Source organism: Apteryx rowi, unplaced genomic scaffold, assembly GCF_003343035.1.
Source record: "Apteryx rowi isolate R43461 unplaced genomic scaffold, aptRow1 scaffold_15, whole genome shotgun sequence".
NCBI classification, from domain to species: domain Eukaryota; kingdom Metazoa; phylum Chordata; class Aves; order Apterygiformes; family Apterygidae; genus Apteryx; species Apteryx rowi.
The window spans coordinates 1,588,066-1,609,044 of NW_020447752.1; the positions used below are offsets into that span (position 1 = coordinate 1,588,066).

General features: G+C 40.6%; 1 protein-coding gene across 1 annotated transcript in view; it reads left to right on the forward strand.

The window, feature by feature from the left end:
• The window catches only part of DNAH10 (dynein axonemal heavy chain 10), a 59,286-nt gene that overhangs the window by 37,129 nt on the left and 1,178 nt on the right, over positions 1–20,979 (forward strand). The window contains exons 53-77 of the mRNA XM_026058869.1: positions 984–1,187; positions 2,007–2,087; positions 2,498–2,695; positions 3,343–3,504; positions 4,082–4,256; positions 5,103–5,284; positions 6,081–6,217; positions 6,936–7,153; positions 7,530–7,751; positions 8,369–8,516; positions 9,008–9,287; positions 9,649–9,878; positions 11,213–11,486; positions 11,937–12,041; positions 12,553–12,707; positions 13,488–13,642; positions 13,863–14,046; positions 14,872–15,072; positions 16,278–16,487; positions 16,862–16,957; positions 17,703–17,874; positions 18,391–18,522; positions 19,080–19,291; positions 19,393–19,560; positions 19,865–20,045. Coding sequence (XP_025914654.1) covers positions 984–1,187; positions 2,007–2,087; positions 2,498–2,695; positions 3,343–3,504; positions 4,082–4,256; positions 5,103–5,284; positions 6,081–6,217; positions 6,936–7,153; positions 7,530–7,751; positions 8,369–8,516; positions 9,008–9,287; positions 9,649–9,878; positions 11,213–11,486; positions 11,937–12,041; positions 12,553–12,707; positions 13,488–13,642; positions 13,863–14,046; positions 14,872–15,072; positions 16,278–16,487; positions 16,862–16,957; positions 17,703–17,874; positions 18,391–18,522; positions 19,080–19,291; positions 19,393–19,560; positions 19,865–20,045 — 4,482 coding nt within the window. The remainder of the gene's footprint in view (positions 1–983; positions 1,188–2,006; positions 2,088–2,497; positions 2,696–3,342; positions 3,505–4,081; positions 4,257–5,102; positions 5,285–6,080; positions 6,218–6,935; positions 7,154–7,529; positions 7,752–8,368; positions 8,517–9,007; positions 9,288–9,648; positions 9,879–11,212; positions 11,487–11,936; positions 12,042–12,552; positions 12,708–13,487; positions 13,643–13,862; positions 14,047–14,871; positions 15,073–16,277; positions 16,488–16,861; positions 16,958–17,702; positions 17,875–18,390; positions 18,523–19,079; positions 19,292–19,392; positions 19,561–19,864; positions 20,046–20,979) is intronic.

Here is a 20,979-nt window from a genome sequence, read left to right on the forward strand (position 1 = left end):
GCCCTGTGTCTTCTGCTGCTTTAGTTTCAGCTTAAGGACAGAAAGTTACGCCTTTAAATACTATCTGAAATGATCTTGGCCTTGATAATAGCTTTTTGGCATCTTCTTATGGTTATTCATATGCATCTAGAAAGACCGTTGGGTTAGTTCACTCCAATCATGGTGGTTAATGCAGAAGTCTCAGACTTATTCCAAGACTGAGGTAAATTTTGGTAGAAACATTGTCTTGGGGACATYTTCAACTGCATTCAGTCCCAAGCCCACCTCTTCTTCCATTTGCTTTTGAATAGCATTCCCCTGAACTGCAGCAACTGCTTACGTACTTCCTAAATTGTAGTTCAGTATCTTTTATTGTACGCAGCAGCTGAAAATGAGGAGTAGCTGGTACTGTGTGATCAGCCTTTCTGTAGAAGTTCCTACATGGTCTGATTTGAAAACAGATGTGTTAGATCTCACCTTTTCCTTGGTCAAGTTTTCCCTGGTTGTCTGCATATGTAAATGTAAACACTATCCTTCCTGCCTCTGGATCTCTCCCGTGCTCTTCTGATGTCTTTCTCTCATTCTATTCCCATTCTGTTTGTATCAGTCATTAGATAACTTATGCAGTATTAGCCATGTGATTGAGAGAATTAAAATATGAATTGATGATTTGTAGACATTAATGAAGTTTTTCGTTGCAGAGTTAAAAGCACTTTGTGTTTTTGTGACATTTTGTATATGTTGTTGAAGCCTGAACAAAAATGAAATAATTATTCCTCTAAATTCCCATGTATCATCCTAAGTACTTCCTCTCTATTTTCCATGGAAAGAGAGAAGAAGCATGGAGAGATTAACAGGTTCAAAACTACCCAGAATCATTTTTGCTGACCCTAGGGTTAGAATTCCTGACTCTCTGGTTTCTGATCTGCCCTGTCGCCAGCCATATGGTTTTCTGTTACAGTCAGCATAGTTCTCACTAGCATTCTTCTGTTCTTATGTTGCAGGAATGGTGCCAGCCCTTTTTCCAGATGATGAAAAAGACACCATATTAAGTCAGATTGGAGATGAAGCTACTAAAGCTGGAATGAGCCCAGCTAAAGAGAGTGTCTGGCAATATTTTGTAAATAAATGTGCAAGCAACCTTCATATTGTCCTGGGAATGTCCCCAGTTGGGGACACCCTGAGAACGTGGTGCAGGAATTTCCCAGGTATCAATTATATACAATGCTTGGTCCCTTCCCTGTAAGATACAGGTTTGCAGGCAACAGAAGGTCTCTAGTGGATGTGCACAGATGTTTGGCAACTAAAGCTGAGCAGAGCAGGTTTCATGATTAAGGATTTGTAGTGTGTCATTTTTTTTCCGCAGTTAATTACCACATATCAGTGGGAATTATTGATTAACATTTACCAGATCAGTTCATTTTCCAGTTGAACAGCTAGAAATCAATTGGTCATTCTCACTGAACTGGAAATGTACAAACAGATGGCCTGTGCCTACGGCCTCTCTTCTGTAGTTTACAGAAGAATGTGTGGTATTAAATCATTATGAAACTAAGACGGTGGTAAGAGAAACACATACAAATATCCAAAGCCAGGGTCAAAGCCAGAAGGACAGGGTGAGAGGGACACTACTGAGAACAAAAGCACCTGAGCCTGCTGGGTGCTGCTTCAGAACAGGTGGCTGGAAGCAGCTCTGGGGGAATCAACAGACCCCTGAAAGAGGGGTGCTGGTGGGAATCCCAGCCTAGGCATGAAGATATCTTGTTACATTTCTGTACTGCATCCTGTACAATAGTACATCCTAAAAAATGGTACTTTGGGGTTAGCAGGAACAGGTGCAAAGGTGATTATTTACTATTAAAATGGAGTTATTGATTTTGTGGTAAATCTTGTTGCTAAGCAGGAGTCAACTAAGACAGATCCTGTGAATTCTTGATGCAAATAAAGTTAAACACAGGCCTTTCTTCCAGATTACAGGCTAATGTTACAAAGGAATTGTTCTGATAATATTATTCTTTTATTTTAAGGTCTTGTCAACAACACTGGTATTGACTGGTTCTTGCCCTGGCCTCCCCAAGCCTTGTATGCAGTTGCAAAATCCTTTGTCGGTATGTAAAATGTCAGTATTTTTAACCTCTTRACTCTTGGGATAGTCCAAGAAATACATTCTTTACTTTGACGGTATTGTAGATCTCATGATTTGTTTTTTCATTGGGGTTGTTAYCTTGACTCTAAACTGGTGATGCAAAATCATGATCAAAAAGCATTTTCTTATGGAAGTTTCTTACTCAAATAGATTTAAAATTTTCTAAAATTCAGTATCCCAACACAGGAGAAGGTATGGCCTGGCTACCAGCATGCCTGGGTTCTCTTCTGAGCTGTGCCTTGACCTGTTTTTTGCCCCGGAAAGCAGACTTTTTTGTGCCTTGACTTTGATGTACATAAAAGAAGGAAGATGATAATTAACATACTCTTAAAAAAAACTTTGGAATTTTTTATTTCTCCTGCCCAATTTTAGGAACTAGCCCACGTGTCCCATCAGAGAGCTCGAAGTTGGTGATTGAGCACATAGTCATGGTACATGAATCTGTAGGGGATTTCAGCAAGAAGTTTCTGCAGAAGCTGAGACGTAGCAACTATGTCACACCAAAAAATTACCTTGATTTTATCCATACTTATTCAAAATTGCTGGAGGAGAAAAATGAGTTCATTTTAGGTAAGGCTGTGTAGATGCTTTCTCCTTTTTAATAAGTGATTTAAATGTTGTAAGCAGAAAAACATTTTGTGGTGAAAATCCCACATATTACCCACATAATGCAAAAATAATTTTATCAATTCTATCTCAAGTGCTGTGCTGGATTCTGGTTTTGACATTGGACCAATATCCTTGCCACATGTGAATGTTCAGGCTTTGTGTCAAATAGTGGGCTTTCCCCAAATTCTTTTGTAGATAAACCTGAGCCAGAATCTCCAGTCCAGACACTCCTCTGCTTGGGGAGAGTTTGATTAGATCTGAATATACCAGCTCAGTCCAACTCAAGGTTTGACATTCTTCCTCAAGCAACAGCTCTCATTTATAAATCTGTGGGCATTGAAATATGTGAAGAGGATAAAACATGAACAATGTCATATGAAAAGGAAGCCATGGCACAGGGCCTCTGTGGGATGGCTCAGATGGCATTAACACCATCTTGGGTGGGAGACTTACGAAAGGAAAAAATCTCTTCCACTGATCTTCCTTTTGTAACCTAGGATGCCTGCTGCAAAGTATAGCTATAAGCGTATCTGCTTTCTGTGAGATTGTCTATTACTGTGTGATAGTCCCAATGAATCACTAATATTTCTCTCTTTTTTTCTACCTAGCACAATGTAAACGGCTGGATGGGGGCTTAGATAAACTGAAGGAAGCCAGTATACAGCTGGTTGAGCTGAACAAGAAACTTGCAGAGCAAAAGATTGTATTAGCAGAAAAATCAGCTGCCTGTGAGGCTTTGTTACAAGAGATTTCAACAAACACAGCAGTAGGCAAGTAGTTTACAGCTACTGAGGTGTCCTGCAGGGTAAGCAAGGCACACATAGTCTGTGTTGGGTTGGGAGATCCTGTTATGAGCTCCAGGTGCTCCAACAGATGACCCTCTTGTTCTGTCTCTGCCGATCCAGTGTCCTACTACAAGAGCAGGTATTCTATCCTACCCAGATTGGCATCTTTGCAATGTATTTGGCCTACAGTACTTTATACTGATGATCCCACTCAGTACTGTGTTCTCCTGCCCTTCTCTTCCCTTCCCAAGGCATTGGGAGCGATGGAGAAAAGAGGCATTAGCATGAAAAGGACTTTATTGATTCTGTAAATGACCGTTAGAGGAAAGACACAGGGGAGGAATAGGAGGAAAAGTGATTATGTGCACTCTTATGTGGAACACTAACAGTGTTCCTAACCAAAAAGTGATGGGAGGAGCCCTGTACACATTGGCAAGATACCAACGAAAGGGTACTGAGCTGATGGTAATTTCTGATTTTGAGCCAGGAGCACATCTATTAGTATAAGTTCTGGATACAGATTTGAATAATCCATTTATGTTTCTGCCTTTACAATTCCTAGCTGAGGAGAAGAAAAAAATGGCTGAGGAAAAAGCTGTAGAAATAGAGGAACAGAATAAGATTATTGGTGTGGAGAAGAAGGATGCTGAGACAGCCCTGGCTGAGGCCCTGCCTATTTTAGAAGCTGCCAAACTGGAGCTGCAGAAGCTTGACAAATCCGATGTTACTGAGATCAGGTGATTCATTTGGATCTGCAGTAGTGTAAACTCTTGGATATTTACTGCGGGACCCTTGTTTGCAGGGGCTGAGCCTTAGCCTCTCCTTCCCCACCTGCATTGTGTGTGGGTAAAGGTCAGGACATATGTTGTCCAGATGCAGAGGTCACAACAAAATCCCCTGACAGGAATCAGTCCAGGACTTCCCCACAAGCCTGTWCTTCCAATTGTACATTTGGTGTCTTCCCCATAATTCTCTATCTTGCGTCTGATGCACTGGGAACTGCTATGGGTTTTGCCTAAGCAGTGGCTGTTCGAATCGCTTTATTCCTCCTCTGTTTTTATTTTGCGTGAATAGGAACACACAACACTTACTTTTCAGGGATGCTTTGATAGCATGAAAATGTATTTCTTTGCTGAATTACTTCCTGTGTTTTTATAATACATCTTGTATTTGGGGACAGATGTAAAGGTACATCCAGTCCTTGGCTGTCTCGGAAATAGCAATGGCTCTCCCTTCCCTGCCACACTTTTTGAGTGTCCTTTCTCTTGTAGATCTCTGGATTCTTCCAGTACTGCTCCTCCCAATGGACAGCTGCTTCACTAGCCTAGGAAAGAACATCATGGCTCAGGATTTTAGGCCTTCCACAATTGAAATACTTTAGTCTCTTGCTGATCAAATTGTCCGAATAGAATAATTGTTTTTGATCCCTTGTCTAATTAGTCTTCCCTTGTCTGTCCTGGATTATCTTTTTCACTTTGTGTACGACAATCTTGTCGTATCGCAGTGACTCTTTTAACAGGAAGTATCTGTGTCTGGTATCATGTGCTTTGTCTCCTCCATTGTCTCCTTCATCTATTTTCTAGATCTTTTGCAAAACCCCCTAAGCAGGTGCAGACTGTCTGTGAATGTATCCTTATAATGAGAGGGTACAAAGAATTAAACTGGAAGACAGCCAAAGGAATGATGTCTGAGGCAAATTTCCTGCGATCCCTAATGGAGATAGATTTTGATGGAATTACTCAGAGCCAAGTGAAATCCGTTCGAGGTAAATTACTGACCTGCGTATGTGGAATGAATGTAGCATCTTCTTAATGTGACCTCCCATGTCATCAGCAGTCCTTCCAGCATTGTCAGGGAATGTGGGATTCACTTTGTGCAAAGGAATGGCGCTGTCCACAATGCTGCAGGTGTTACACTGTTGGGGTGACTGGGTTTTTCAGAGCACAAAGACCTTTTGCTACTTACTACATCCAGTTTATGTCTTAACTAGGGTCTCAGGCACTTCTGCTTAGAGGGAGCAAGAAATAAACAGGACAGCTGAGCAGGACTGTTGTCTGCTTTTAGCCACTTAGAAAGTAGCATTACCACCTCATCTGTGGTGGCGATTAAGATGTGATATGTACATAGTGGAAAGAAGATAAGCTGCATCTAAAGCTTATGGGCCAAACCTTGCCCATGCTCCCATGAGTGTAATCCAGAGTAATTCCATTAAGAGGGGAATTTGGCCCTTTTAACAAAATGGCATCTAACTGCTGCTCAGAAAACAAACCAGGATCTTGAGGCATGCTGAACAACTCCTGAATGCACTCGCTTCTTGGACAAAGAACTTGAGAAACCGCTAGCAATATCATGCTTGTATTGTTATAGCCCACTAGCTTCATCTTAAGGTCAAAGTCTCTTTAATATTCTGACAAATGTTTCATATTGGCTATCACAGCCTTGCTCCAGGACTACAGAACTAGAGTGGCACTTCAGATAATGCTGGTGGGGAAAGCTATTTCTCTGAGGATTTCTGCACTGTAATTCAACTCACTTGCAATATTTTGTGTTTCCCCATTTAGCTCTGTTAAAGAATCTTAATACTACCTTTGAGGAAATGGAAGTTGTCAGCAGAGCAGGACTGGGAATGTTAAAGTTTGTGGAAGCAGTGATGAGCTACTGTGATGTAGCTAAAGAAGTCAGGCCAAAGAGAGAGAAGGTAGGGTGTGTGGATTTGAACTCACAGGAAGATGAAGCATGACTCTGATGAGAAGAATAACACTTGACAATTTCATAGGCTGCCCCATTTCTCCTCTTCAAAGTGCTTAAAAATAGGTGTTTAGTAGAACCACTGAAGTTATGGTTGAGCAGGTACACAGTTAACTGCTGTGTTTGTGTCATGAGGCTGTTGTAGGATTTCCCATTTGGGCCAATGCTTGAAGCAGGAGAGAGGGATCTGTTCAGGTGGAGTTTTGTAATCTCACATCCARCAGATGATGGGAAACTTTCTCTCARGGAAAGATTCTTATATACAGCTGACTACTGAGAAAGTGTATTTGTCGAATGACAGGTCTAACAATTTTTAAGGCCTTAATATCTCTGTTATTAAGTGGACTAACCTCCTATGTTGTCACARGATGACAGTCCTGCTTACCTCCGATGTCAACAGGACTGCTCACGTACTTAATATACCTAGTGGGTACAAAACCCTAGTTTAGGAGATTTGTCTACTTTGAAACTGCTGATTCAGACCATACTGAATATGTTTGGGATGGGGAGAGCTGGGTGAGAAACAGTGCTGGCTATTTTGACTTACACTGTTTATTACCAGGGTGCCTTAAAATATATGAAATAGCCAAAAGAAATCTGAGAATTTAAGATTTCTCTCCAAAACCTTTCTTTCCTCTGATACTCTTAATGATTCCTTCATAATGTAGGTGGCTAGGCTAGAACGGGACTATTACTTAAGTAAACGGGAACTGGAAAAGATACAGGCAGAACTGGCTACAATTCAGGATGAGCTGAAAGCTTTGGGGAGCAAATACGAAGAGGCAATAACAGAAAAGCAACAGTTACAAGAAGAAGCAGAGATTATGCAGAGAAGATTAAATGCTGCTGACAAGCTTATCTCTGGCTTGGGATCTGAGAACAAGAGGTAAGTCTAGACCCAGAGAGAAACAACTTTGACATTAAGGATCATGTGTCAGAGTTAAAGTCTACCAAACTGAGACASTTTTGGAAACATCACTTCCTGTGATGTTTGTTTCTGCGAAGCAGCTAATATCCATTAGTGCTTGAAAAACAATAAAAGCGATTTTTAATGCAGAAGGAAAAGGTGAGCTCAGACTAAAAGGAGGAAGGTTCAGATCAACTCAAATGTCGGTGACTATCATAATGAGGAGAGAGCAACTGATTGTAAGTTTGAAGTTCTATCTCAACCTTCAGCTAAAGTAGAAGCAGTTGGAAATTCTGCCTGTAACCCTCACCTCTCTAGTACAGACTGATCCAAGATTCCTGTATTTTTCTATCAGGTGGACAAAGGAATTAGAGGAATTCAAAATACGAAAAGTGAAGTTGCTTGGAGACTGTCTGCTCTGTGCYGCCTTTCTGAGCTACGAAGGAGCATTCAACTGGGAGTTCCGTAATGAAATGATCTATCAAGTGTGGCAAGAAGATATCCTTTCACGAGAGATTCCTCTCAGTCAACCTTTTAGGTTAGAAAGCCTCCTGACTAATGAGGTGGAAGTTAGCAGGTATGTCCAGTCAAGAAGTCCAGTGACTACTGTATGTGGAATTGTGAAGTGGGAGTCTGGATCTAGATTTGTAGGATAGAATTGKCATTGTGGGTGGTGGTGCACAGTCATTCCAGAGAGAAACCATTTTACTTTCATGTCCCAAAGATAACGAGGAGACAAATCATTTTTCTTCCAGTTAACTGGGGATGTTTGTTATAATAAACCATTGTATTTTGCACTCCAAGGATATTCACTGAACCTAGACCCGTATAATGCCTTTTTAGAGTTTTTTTTTTTCTGTGGGGCTATCTACAATATGTGTTCAACTCAAAGTGCAGCAGGAGTCTTTTTGTAGACTTCAGTGAATTTGGAATTAAACCTATTCTCAATTAGTCCATATTTCTGCTACTGCAGGATTACTCACCACAGCAGTGTGTTGGGTAGTGTAGTTATAAATGACTCAAAACCAAGTCAGTCCCTGTTTTGAGACTGTTTCACAATCACGTGTGGTTTGTGTTTSCCTGTATTTCTGATAGAGTGCTCAATGGATTGCATATTTTCACTGACAAATGAAATGTGTTGTTCTCCCACCAAGTTTTTTCTCCAGCCTACTCTTTGATCCATTCCCTTCCCAGGTGGGTTTCCCAAGGATTGCCTCCAGATGAGCTCTCCATCCAAAATGGCATTCTGACAACATGTGCAGGTCGCTTCCCACTTTGTATTGACCCACAGCAACAGGCATTAAATTGGATTAAGAAGAAAGAAGAAAAAAATAACCTGAGGGTAAAGATAAATATCTGTTACCTTGAACAGGGAACCAGTTACATATTGAAAAATGTGGTGACTATTTCATCTTAATATAGGTAGTTGAGTATCACTGTTCACATGACCTTCAGTTTTTTGAGTGTGATGTTTTGCTTAGGATCTTGGCTAGCCTCAGTACCTGCAAAAATAGTGTAACAGAAAGGCCAGTGTAGCTTGTGTTTTATCTCAGCTCCAGGATACAGTTTTTGTGTTGGACAATAACACAGTTAGAGGCATAGTTGGAAATTTGAAGAATAGTTCTCTAAATGGCAATTGTTCTCAACTGATAGAAAAAAACATGCACCTTCATTGTTTTGTACGAGGGCAGTTTATTTCATCTGTAAGGGGAAAGGCAGATCTGCGTCAACAAGCAGCAAACTTAATTAGTGCTTGCAGCTATTATAAAATCATAATCTTCAGCAAATTGAATATCAGTTCTGTTTTCATATCTTCGCATTATTCTCTTGCAGATGGCTTCCTTTAATGACCCAGACTTCCTTAAACAACTAGAATTGGCCATAAAGTATGGAAGCCCTTTCTTGTTCCATGATGTTGATGAATACATTGATCCTGTGATAGACAATGTCTTAGAGAAGAATATCAAAGTTGCACAGGGGCGAACGTTCATTGTCCTGGGTGACAAAGAAGTTGATTATGACAGTAATTTTAGATTGTACTTGAACACCAAATTAGCAAACCCGAAGTATTCTCCCTCCGTGTTTGGCAAAGCTATGGTTATCAATTATACAGGTAAGCAAAAGCATGCTTTTAGTAACAAACTAGTGATTGTGCTGTAGTACAAGTTTAGGGCCTTGGTGCTTATCTGAAACAATAATGAAACCATAAAAAATTCCTAGTCTCTCTTATAATTAGAATCTGATTTAATACAAAATTCTTCTCACTTCTCTCTCTTTATCTGAAACAGAGCTAAATAGCTCTTCTTGTACCTATCACATTAGAAGGCACTGGTAGAATTAAAATACAGTTATTAACCAAGTCACTATGTTGCACAGCTGTAGTTTTATAAGATGATCAAAATGAAATAAGTTGCCTAAAAGCTGTCCTTGTTTTTAAAAAAAACCTGTCTGCTGTCTACATATTGTATCTGTAGTTACACTAAAAGGCCTWGAGGATCAGTTGCTCAGTGTCATTATGGGTTTTGAAAGAAGAGAATTGGAAGAGCAGAGGGAGCATCTCATACAGGAGACAAGTGAGAACAGAAACTTGCTGAAAGACCTTGAAGACTCTCTCCTTCGGGAACTGGCAACTTCCACAGGAAACATGTTGGACAACGTGGACTTGGTGCAAACCCTGGAAGAGGCAAAATCCAAAGCTACTGAGGTACCAACTCTGGGCTTTTAGGAAGGATATCTGCTCGTAGAACCTCTTCTTTCCTTTTCATTGTGCTTCATCTTCATTCATCCTTGAAGCTAGGAATTAGCTTGAAAGGAAATAGGAGAGTTTTCTCATGAGTAGTCAGATACGAGAATTCTTGTAAACGCACATCTACCATCTGTATGGAGACCAAAAACCTACTTAATTCTTGAAGAACTTGCTGTGTATAACTTAAAAGTCACACTCTTAACTTGAAAACATCAGTCCATAAGATGTGGTATAAGTACCTCAACTTACCTAAGTGCCAAGTTTGTCTTAAGAGGCTCTGAAACATGTTCACAGTTACAGTGTGTTTGCTTGACACTATGAGGGTGGACCAAATTTGGAACCCTAATGTATCTTTTGGTATTGGGCAGTATTTTATTGCATCAGAAAACCAAATCCTATCTTTAGGAAAGTCCTTCTTATTAGGACCCAAGTAATGGTTGTTTACAGTGCTAAAACAGAGTAGGTGATATATTTCTTTCAGATCTGAGACAACAATTGTCCTGTATTGTATCAGGTCTGAAATGAAAAATGAATACATCTGTTACTCYGAGAGGATATAGAATCTACATCCTTGGAATTTTTCTGGCCTTAGTTGGGCAAAGTCACAGCTGACCTGATCTAGTGGTGGTGATAGTCTGGCTTTGGGCAGAAAGTTGGACTCAAGATCTCCTGAGGGCCCTTCCTACACTATTTCCATGATTCTGTGTAAATCCTTCCCTTTATTTTTCATAAATACACAGAGTGGGATTAATTTACTGTAAATTTTGATGTTTATAATACAGACTTCTTCCTTTTGAGTTACCTGACCAGATTCCCTGTACAGTCAACAGAGAGAGACATGCACTGTTACAGCGCAATTCTTCTGACTTAGTTCAAATATCTGCATTCAGATAAGATAAATCGTGTCTCAGCAGAGTCTCTTTCTCTCCACAGACTCTAAATGGACATGTAGGATCCAGGACTAGCCTGGATCTCTCCACAGAGAGCTGTTTCCCTTGCTCTGGGAGACATTTTACCAATACAGTATTTAAAGATCACTTGCATTTTTACTTAAATATGGTACTTTTTAAAGTAAATGTACTTGAATAGTGGACACTACTAGTCTTTAGTAACTTGCATCCTGGTGTTCATAGGATTTTAATGCATGCTGTTACTTGCAGTCATTTTAAATCCTAAATGTTCACAATTGTTTCAATGTGCTTAGCAATAGAATAGCTCTGTTTATTGTGATATAATATACATACTATGGATCAGTGCAGTAATTACATGTGGTAAGACCAATGTCTGACTAGGTGACTGAAAAACTCAATCTGGCTGAGAAGACAGCGGTGGATATTGATCAGCTTCGAGATGGCTACAGACCAGCTGCCAAGAGGGGAGCCATTTTATTCTTCGTTTTGTCTGAAATGGCACTTGTGAACATCATGTACCAGTACTCACTGGTCTCCTTCTTAGAGGTTTTTGGACTCTCTCTTCGGAAATCCATGCCTAGTTCTATTCTTCTGAAGAGGTTAAAAAATATCATGGATACATTGACTTTCAACATCTATAACTATGGCTGTACAGGTTGGTGTGGTTTGGTGATGGGCTGATACTGTGTTGGGCAAATGCTTGTTAAAGGCTGTGCCTTTGCYTGGTTTACGTTAATCAATCTACCAAACTGTTCAGTTCCCTGCAGTGTTTTGGGGTTTACTCTCATTCCCTGCTATTTCTGTTTGAAGAAACTATGCCTACTACCAAGATAACTGTTAAAGAATATTTTTTTCTTAATACAATATCAATTACAAGTAGCAAATCCAAACAGTGGATCTCACATCCTTGGATGTTGCTCACAGATGCCACTTTGACTCCAAACTTGTAGTTGATCCATCCTTCTGTAAGGCCTGATCCAAAACCCTGTCTTTGATCAATCTGATCTTTGTGGGGTGACCAGATGCAGGATCCGGATTTAAAATTTGCTCTAGTTCCACATGTTTTATCAGCAGATTTTTTAAAAATGTTGTCCTTTTAATGTAGGCTTGTTTGAGAAGCACAAGTTACTATTCTCCTTTAATATGACTGTCAAGATAGAACAAGCTGATGGCAGAGTTCCACAAGAAGAACTTGACTTCTTTTTAAAAGGTAACTTGAATATTTCTATATGAATATATAGCTATATTCAGCTATAGCTAAAAGATCTTTTGCAGATAGATTTTGATTAGATATAATTGGCTGTAAGAGCTAGCATCTAGAGAAACCCACTGAAGTTAGCTGAGCTATATTGGTTTACAGAAATTGCGGAATTTGCTATTTGCATTTGTTTTYTCTTTGTCGAACCATGAAGAGGCTTATCTCCTTTCACTGAACATGTTGACTAATCTCACATTAGCTTTGGACAATTAGGTTGTTACCTCAGAAAATACTCCTTAGTGATTTTCTGACTACGTATAAATGGTTTTAGAAATGGTTGCAAAAATACAACTTTGGCTTTTGCAAGCAATGTCCTCTTTTCTTCAGTGTAGCAATTTAATCTTACTGTGCTTCCAGAAACAAATTTCCAAGTGGTTCCCCCTGCGCAGTGGGACTGTATGTGTGGTCATGTATTGGAAAATTCATGCCATGAACATGTACTCTGTTTTCTGAATGCAACTAGGCAATATTTCCCTGGAGAAGAGTGCACGAAAGAAACCGTGTGCTTGGCTTCCAGATCAAGGCTGGGAAGACCTAATTCACCTGTCTGAACTATTTCCTGAGAAGTTTGAATCTCTTCCAGATGATGTGGAAAAAAATCCAGATGTATGGAAAAACGTATGTGCTTTTCTGCAATCCTGTTTTCTCCCCTTGTTTTTCTTCTGGTATTAAATGTTCAAGTGTGATGCAATGCACCACAGCACGCCGTCGGAGGCATGTGACCACTGGCTTTTTCTGTCAAGGCCCTGCTTTTCATCTTGACCTCAGTTAGTCAAGCTTAATCCTGGCTTATTTAAAGAAGAATGAGGTCTCTTATTATTTAAAAAACAACTCCTCCCCCCCCCCCCCAGTTTTCCCTGTTACACTGTAGGTATTCTATTTTCCAGACAAATGCCTTAGGTTCTTTGTCCTGTTGAAGACAGTAGGATTTTTACTGTTGATTTCAACAGATTTCATTTTACTTTGTGCTAAATTGTGCTTTGATCCTGTGGCASTGAGTTCTGTAGTCTAGTTACAAACAAAGACTTTCCTTTGTTCTGCCTTTAGTTTCATTGCTTGTCTTCTTGCTTTAAAGAAATCTTTCTGTAAGCAATCTGTCAATGCTTTTTGCTCAAAATGCTATTTTCTGTATCTTAAGAGAACTACTTGTCATAAAATGAAAGTATGAATGTGTTTCTGGACTGTAGTTTTTTTATACTGAAAAAGTTGAATTTTTGACATTCATTTAATACAATCTTTTAATATTTCTTTACAGTTGATTGACTTTCTTCTTTGTTCTCCTCATGTCTCTTGRTTTTAGCCCCTTGTTAATCAAACTGCTTTTCTCTGCCTTTCCTAGTAATTTCACTGATAGATCCATATGATTAATTTGCATCATCTCCCATCTTTTTTCACCAGTGGTATGATATAGATGCTCTGGAGCAGATGCCATTCCCCATGCAGTACCAGAACAATCTCACAARCTTTCAGAAACTCCTACTTCTACGGTGTTTCCGAGTGGACCGGGTATATCGGGCAGTAACAGACTACGTTACTCTGACAATGGGTGAGAAGTAAGTCACTCTCTCATTACAAATCAGAATCACACTGTTCAGGTATCTCACACAAAACTGGAGTTGTCATCAGTTATATAAATTATGTAATTTGTCTAAACAATAGAGCATAGTTTGTCTCTGTATCATTTCCATATACATTCTGCAATAAACTTTGATGTGAAGTGGCTGCTTTTGTATAAATTAGCAAAGCAGTTTATTGTGCTTCCTTTCCTGCCAGGTATGTGCAGCCCCCTGTGATCAGCTTTGAAGCTATCTTTGAGCAGAGCAGTCCTTACTCACCAATTGTTTTTATCTTAAGTCCTGGCTCTGATCCTGCCAGTGACCTCATGAAACTGGCTGAGAGAACAGGCTTTGGAGGGAACAGACTCAAATTCCTAGCCATGGGACAAGGCCAAGAAAAGGTAATTTCAATGGGAGGGCAGGAACATGCTGTGTACAGGAAGTTAGTGGGTGAATTGCAAATCATATTCCGAACATTATGGGCCTGTCCAAATTTCCTTTCCAATGCCTGCTCCATTCCGAATGGAATTACTTTGCGGTTCAGACCTGACATACAATTTGCCAGCCTGGGAATAATGCTTTTCCATAACTTGCAGGGGGGCATTTGGCTGGTTGGCTGATTTTACAGTTTGGGTAAGGGTGGATTCAAAATGATTTTGTCATCTGTTTTAAAAAATTGTTGAGTTGAATAGATATTGCTCTGTAGTCTTTCCAAGTTTAATCAGTGACCCTGTCTCTCTGCGTATGGACATGAGTTGACTGGAAGTCACATGTTGGCCAAAAAGACACCCTGCTGCTCTTTCTGTCCTTCCTGTCCACTTCCCTTTTTGTTACAGACACTAAGGCAGGGATCTCCAAAGCTTAGCAGTTCACTGAATTTGCTGTGATTTCAGCCAGTGGGAGAACTCCTGTTAGCTTCATTTAGAGCACCAGCTCTAAAGCTCTCATCACCACCCTCTTCCAGCCCATGGAATCATTGAATGCTTTGCATGACTTTCATTTCAAAAGGAATTAATGAAATAAAGAGAGCATTTCAGAGCAACTTCTTGTGGTAATAGAACAGGTCTGTTCTTAATGAGGGGCATTCTGGTAAGTCTGCTAAAGCTAATGAAAAGGCCGAGTGTGCTTGCTTATAAGAAGAAATTCACTGCACTAACCCATCAGAATCGGTTTGCTTTCAGGRTAAAGGGAGAGTTACTCACAGGCAATTCTTTCCCTCTCCTAAGCTTGCTCTGCAAATGCTGGAGAACGTGGTGGCTCGTGGACTGTGGTTAATGTTGCAGAACTGTCACCTGTTGGTGAGATGGCTTATCGATCTGGAGAAAGCGCTGGAGAAGATTACGAAGCCTCACCCAGACTTTCGCCTCTGGCTGACGACGGACCCTACCAAGGGCTTCCCCATTGGAATACTGCAGAAGTCCTTAAAGGTACTGAGCAGTGGGGAAACCCCAGTCAGGAGGACATGTCCTGCCACTCTTACTCAGCAAAACAGACTGGTTTTGGGAGGAGCAGGACTTGAATGCAGCATGCTGACTTGGAATCTAGGAGCTAGCCTTTTGCCTTTGCAAGCCAAATCCTGTTTTCATCAGCCTATTTATTTGATGGTGATTTTTCCTTTAGGTGAAAACTGCTCAGCAKCGTTTCTCTGAAGCAGTTATTTCAGAGTGGAGTTTTGTCAGCAAACCGGGAGATGTGACAAATGCTCTTTAGACCCAAATGCCACCAGAAGTGAGGAATAGCTGGAGAGACAGAAATAATCCTGTCAGTCCTGATGCTGAAGTGCAGAACTGAGGTCTGTGTCTAGCCTGGCAACAGTGCCAGCAGAGCAGACGCTGTAATAGGATAATGGTTTCCAGCTGTTACTTCAGGCTGCAGCATTTATCACAAGCAAGCTGAGCTGATTTTTTTGAAGGCACAAGCCAGGATGCTGTCCTAATGTTCTTTCTGTGGTTGCTTTATTTCGGTTGTGGTGAACCAGTCCTGTAAACATAATCATTTTGTTTCACAGATTTGAAGGCAGTGGCATGACAGATCCGCCCAGTATGTGCTCTACTGTATCAGTGACAGGTCTAGAGTATTCRCCTCTGGCAGTGCTTAATGCCGCAGTGGGGAGAAGAAAGCATGAACATATCTTTGATTAAAGACTCTAAATACCCACTTTCTAGGTCTAGCCATGAGCAGTGAGGACAAAGGCTTTATAGCACATTGAACGTGTTGCCGGGAAGCTGGCTCTGCCTTAGTTTGATGATCAATAAAGCCGTGTTAAAGACTGTTTAGCCATCTCACTGTAATGATGTGTATGACTCACCAAAATGGGCAGTCAGACTACTGATAATATTTCAATAAATTAGATCTTCAAGTATGATAAATATCAATAATGTCTGTCCAGTAACATGACTATTTCTAAATTAATACCAAATTTCTCTTTACACGTATATGTTTAGCCTGATAAAATAAACAGCTCAATGTCCTATCTTTACATAAGAAAAATTCCCATATTGATATGAATTTAGAAAGCTGATCAGATTTTTAAAGCTTGCATTGTATAACTTACTGAGACAGCATGGTATATTTACAGTATGTATTCTTGAGGCTATTCAGTAATTGATGGCTTCCCTGATTACTTTGATAGGTTGTAACGGAACCACCTAATGGTCTGAAACTGAATATGAGAGCCACCTACTTCAAAATCCCCCAAGAAGCCATAGAGCAGTGCCCACATCCTGCCTTTAAATCATTAGTCTACGTCTTGGCATTTTTCCATGCTGTGGTTCAGGAGAGAAGGAAGTTTGGGAAGATTGGCTGGAATGTACCATATGATTTCAATGAATCTGATTTCCAGGTAAGAAGCTAATGCTAACGGCTCTTATATTCTTGAGTTGCACAGATTACTTTTGAAAACATACAATCAATCCAGTTTTAATTCTCTCTCACACTAGTATTTTGCCCCTTTTTTCTGCTGCTGTGGACTCATGTTCTTCTGTAATGTCACTTTTGGTCACAATAAGGCCTCTAAAAATGAATCAGATTGCCAATCCTTCCTGTTAATATTGCTTCCCTCCTAATTTTTTTTTTTTAAACAGGCTTTATACTGAACTTTTAAATTATTTGAGGAAGAACTGCTTGTTAGTTTTCAAACAGGAACACTGTTATCTATGGATGTATGTAGCTAATTTGTGAATCTTCTTATATTTCACGTTCTAATAACTTTATTAGGTCTGCATGGAAATTCTCAACACATATTTGACAAAAGCTTTCCAGCAAAATGATGAGAAAATCCCCTGGAGTAGTCTCAAGTATCTTATTGGTGAGGTGAGTGCCTAGAATCTCACTGAGGAACATTGAGGATAAAATAATCTGGATGAATGAAGATTCCTTTCTGCATGGGCTGTATCAAGCAAAGCTGGCTCAGAATCTCTCCTGGGCTGTCTTGAAACGCCTGTGTAGCCCTGAGCAGGTCACTTAATCTYATTGTCTCAGTGAAATAGGGCCATTGTGTGTAACTGCACAACAGGGGAGTTAAGGTTATTAATTAATTCTTGAGTGAGAGGGCTCTTGGGATCCTCTGCTGAAAGGTACCACCGAACAGCACAACTTCACAGTGCTATTAGCACAGTGGGTTATTACTGATGTGAGAGCTGTACAAACAGATATATATAAAGCTCTTGCGGATGTGCTGTGTAGCAACCAGCCAGTTCAGTGTAGCTGCAGCGGCATGAAGTGCTACAGGAAATTGTTATTTTGCAGTGCTTAATCACAACTGATYGTGAGCTGGTATCCTAAGGAAGTTATTGTCGCACATAAATCACCAAGGCTGGTTTTYAGGAGTGGCCCAGAGCCGCTGTCTCTGGACTGACTAGGATCCGAATACTTCCTGCCTGTTCCTCCTTGAGGGGGGGCTAGAGAAGATGTGGTTGGAATCCCTTAAGGGAGACAGTGTTACACCAAGCAGTTGTTGCAACAGCAAAGCTGTTGTTTGGGACCTTTCAGCGATTTTCTTAACTGTATTTGCTGCCGAAAAAGCCAGTGGTTTAATATTGTTTTAACTAATTTCTAGGTCATGTAYGGAGGGCGTGCAATTGATAGCTTTGATCGCCGCATTCTGACGATCTATATGGATGAGTACCTGGGCGATTTCATATTTGACACATTCCAGATGTTTCATTTTTATAAAAATGATGAGGTTGATTATAAAATTCCAGAAGGGACTGTAAAAGATGACTTTGTTGGTAAGAAATATTTTTTTCTGCCACATTACTTAGCACTTAAAAAAAAAAAGTCTACTTACAGTACAAATTTTTTTTTATACRTGCATTGCTGAATATGAGCAGCTGAAAAAAATGTGTGTGTGTGTGTGTTGCAGTGTTATATAATGGATGATAACACTCTTGCTTTGCATGAGCAGCCCTTGGTAACAGCATGTGAGCTTAGCAGCCAGCTCCTCACATTTCTTTAAAAGAAATCCCAATTAAACAGTTATAATGTATGCTAATTTTTTTAAACATCAGGTGATGTGTGTATATATATGTATACACACGTGTGTGTGTGTGTGTGTGTGTGTGTGTGTATTTAATGCTTAGAAACGTTTGTTCAATCCTTACAGTGTTTCAGTATCAACATTTGATTATTCAGGTGAAGCCAAGCAATAACGAGACGAGCTCCTTGTAGTCTCTGCAGCATCCTTTTCACCTAGTAGCTGTGTCTTAATATATTGCATTTTGATGAMGTGTGTTTTTGTATCGTAGAGGAGATAGAATCTCTGCCGCTTGCCAATACTCCAGAGGTATTTGGACTTCATTCAAATGCTGAGATTGGGTATTATACGCAGGCAGCTCGTGATATGTGGGCTCATCTCCTTGAGCTGCAGCCTCAGACAGGTACAGTTCTCTGTCGCTTTGGATCGTTTGTGCAAATAGGAAGTAACAAGGTGCTGAGCTCCGTGCTGTTGGGACCGTGATGCCAGCCACGCCGCTGCCCAGCGCAGGGGTGCCTGGGTCCTGGCACGGACGCCGCAGCCGCTAACGCTGCCTGAGCGCACCATGCGCGAGGAGAGCTGGGTGCTGGCTGGGGATCCCAAAGGCTGGCGCGGGGAGGAGGGTTTCGGCGGGGGCACGGGTGTGGTGTGGGGGCCTGCCCAGCCCGTGGGTCTGGATCGTTTAACGATCTGGCAGAGCAGAGACTGAAAACCAGCAGGGACCAGGAGGCRAGAAAGCAGCTGACCAGCTTTGCCTTGCCAGAGGGAGGTAATCGAGCGCAGGCCCAGAAGCACAATTTGAGGCACATGGGATCTGCTGGTGCCAATGTCAGTGCTGCAGGGGGTGGGCAGAGAGTTTGATGCCAAAAGCTGAGTCAGCCTGCTAAGTTCTCTTATGGAGTTAGTAATAGAAGGGATAAATTATTCAGCTTTAGTCTTACTAAGCCTTTTTTRTTTCAGGTGAATCTGGTACTGGAATTAGTAGAGATGAATATATTGGGAATGTTGCTAAGGATATAGAAAACAAGATACCTCAAGTATTTGATCTTGACCAGATACGAAAGGTTTTTGGAATAGACATATCCCCTACAACTGTGGTGCTATTGCAGGAGCTGGAACGTTTTAATAAGCTGATCATTCGGATGGCAAAGTCATTGGCGGAACTACAGCGCGTAAGTAAGAGCACTACTGCAGCAGCTCACAGGTACTAGATGAAATTGGTCAGGCTTTAACCGCCCCTGGTCTGGCACTTGCACTCTCACTGTCTTTCCAGGCCTTGGCTGGGGAAGTTGGAATGAGCAGTGAACTAGATGACGTGGCTCGGTCTCTCTTTAATGGACAGATTCCTGGTATCTGGCGGCGGCTAGCCCCAGACACACTAAAAACACTTGGAAATTGGATGATTTTCTTTAGAAATAGGTATCACCAGTACACCACCTGGGTAAGTGGGAACTTCTAGAAAGCTTTTTGTTTTGTTAATCATCTGGATTATATGCTGCACAAATCAGTGCTGGGATGCAGAAGTCAGTAAACACACACTGCTTTAAATAAGTTTATTTGAACTAACTAACTCCAGTCACCACCTAGAACGATAAAGAATCATTGCAGGATTGTCGCGTGAAAGGATTATGGACGTAATAAAGACTAGCGACGGGCCAGTCTTGAAAGGATTTGGCATCAAGGCTGAGTACTGGCTCTGGTGGAAGAACAGACCAGGAGCTGCAGGTTGTCTTTTGTGATTGCAGGTTAACGAGAGTGAACCTAAGGTTATGTGGCTCTCAGGCCTGCATATTCCAGAATCTTACCTCACAGCTCTCGTTCAAGCCACCTGCAGGAAAAACAGCTGGCCCCTGGATCGGTCCACCCTCTACACGGAGGTAACAAAGTACACTACGGCAGAAGACATCACCGAAGGGTCTGCACAAGGTAGCTGTTTGTTTTTCTGATGCTTTGAAAAAAAAAAAAAGGAATTGGTCAGAGACCGAGAGGGAGCGAGAGCGTGTACAATGCCTTTGTAACAAATTGCTTGGCCTAACGAGTGGGATTATTTAGATTATATCTCCACAGACAATATATTTGGTTATGCGTTTAACAGTCCGCATGACTGACTTAGAGTTGTGAATTAGCTAGGTTTAGGTTTCTCTTTGCTGCTCATCTGTACACAAAGTATGATTTTCTTTCTTCAGTTTATTTATTTATTTATAGCTATTTTCTTTAATGTTGAGAACATTACTAGTCCTAGCATATTTATAAAGATATATTTTTACAATGAATAATATATTAAAAACATTTAAACAAAAAGTAAATATATATCTAACTTATTGTATAACTGTATCTCTATAAACCTTCTAGGACTAGCAATGCTCTCACTACTAAATGTAACAAACTTTTTGGGTAAAGGGCCAGCTGAGCAACTCTTGTGTACTAGACCTGTTTGGAAACAGAAGAAGTGGAAAAAAAMCCTCTCTGACTATTTGTGCAAAATTCAACTTCCAGTTTGAAAAAAAAGTCACTTCAGGGGCTTTCCTAGGCTATTCTTTATTTACTAATGTTCTATCAAAAGATCTTGCTATTGTACTAGAACAGCTCTGTCCCCACCCTTCACCTTTTGTCAGCATGCTAGAACCAGAAGTCCCACAGGGTTTAAAAAGCTCTCTTATAGCTTTGCTATTACTTGGGCAAGTAACCAGGGGATGTCACGCACTGTGGGGAGGAAAACTGCAAGCAAATCAGCATTTATTCCTGAAAATGTTTATCATGTGTAGTGCAGTTGAGCCAATTTTCATTTGAAAAGTTTTTTTTCCCTCTCAATGCTGGAGGTCATTGCTGAATCAAAAAAACCAACCACCACAGAAAAATA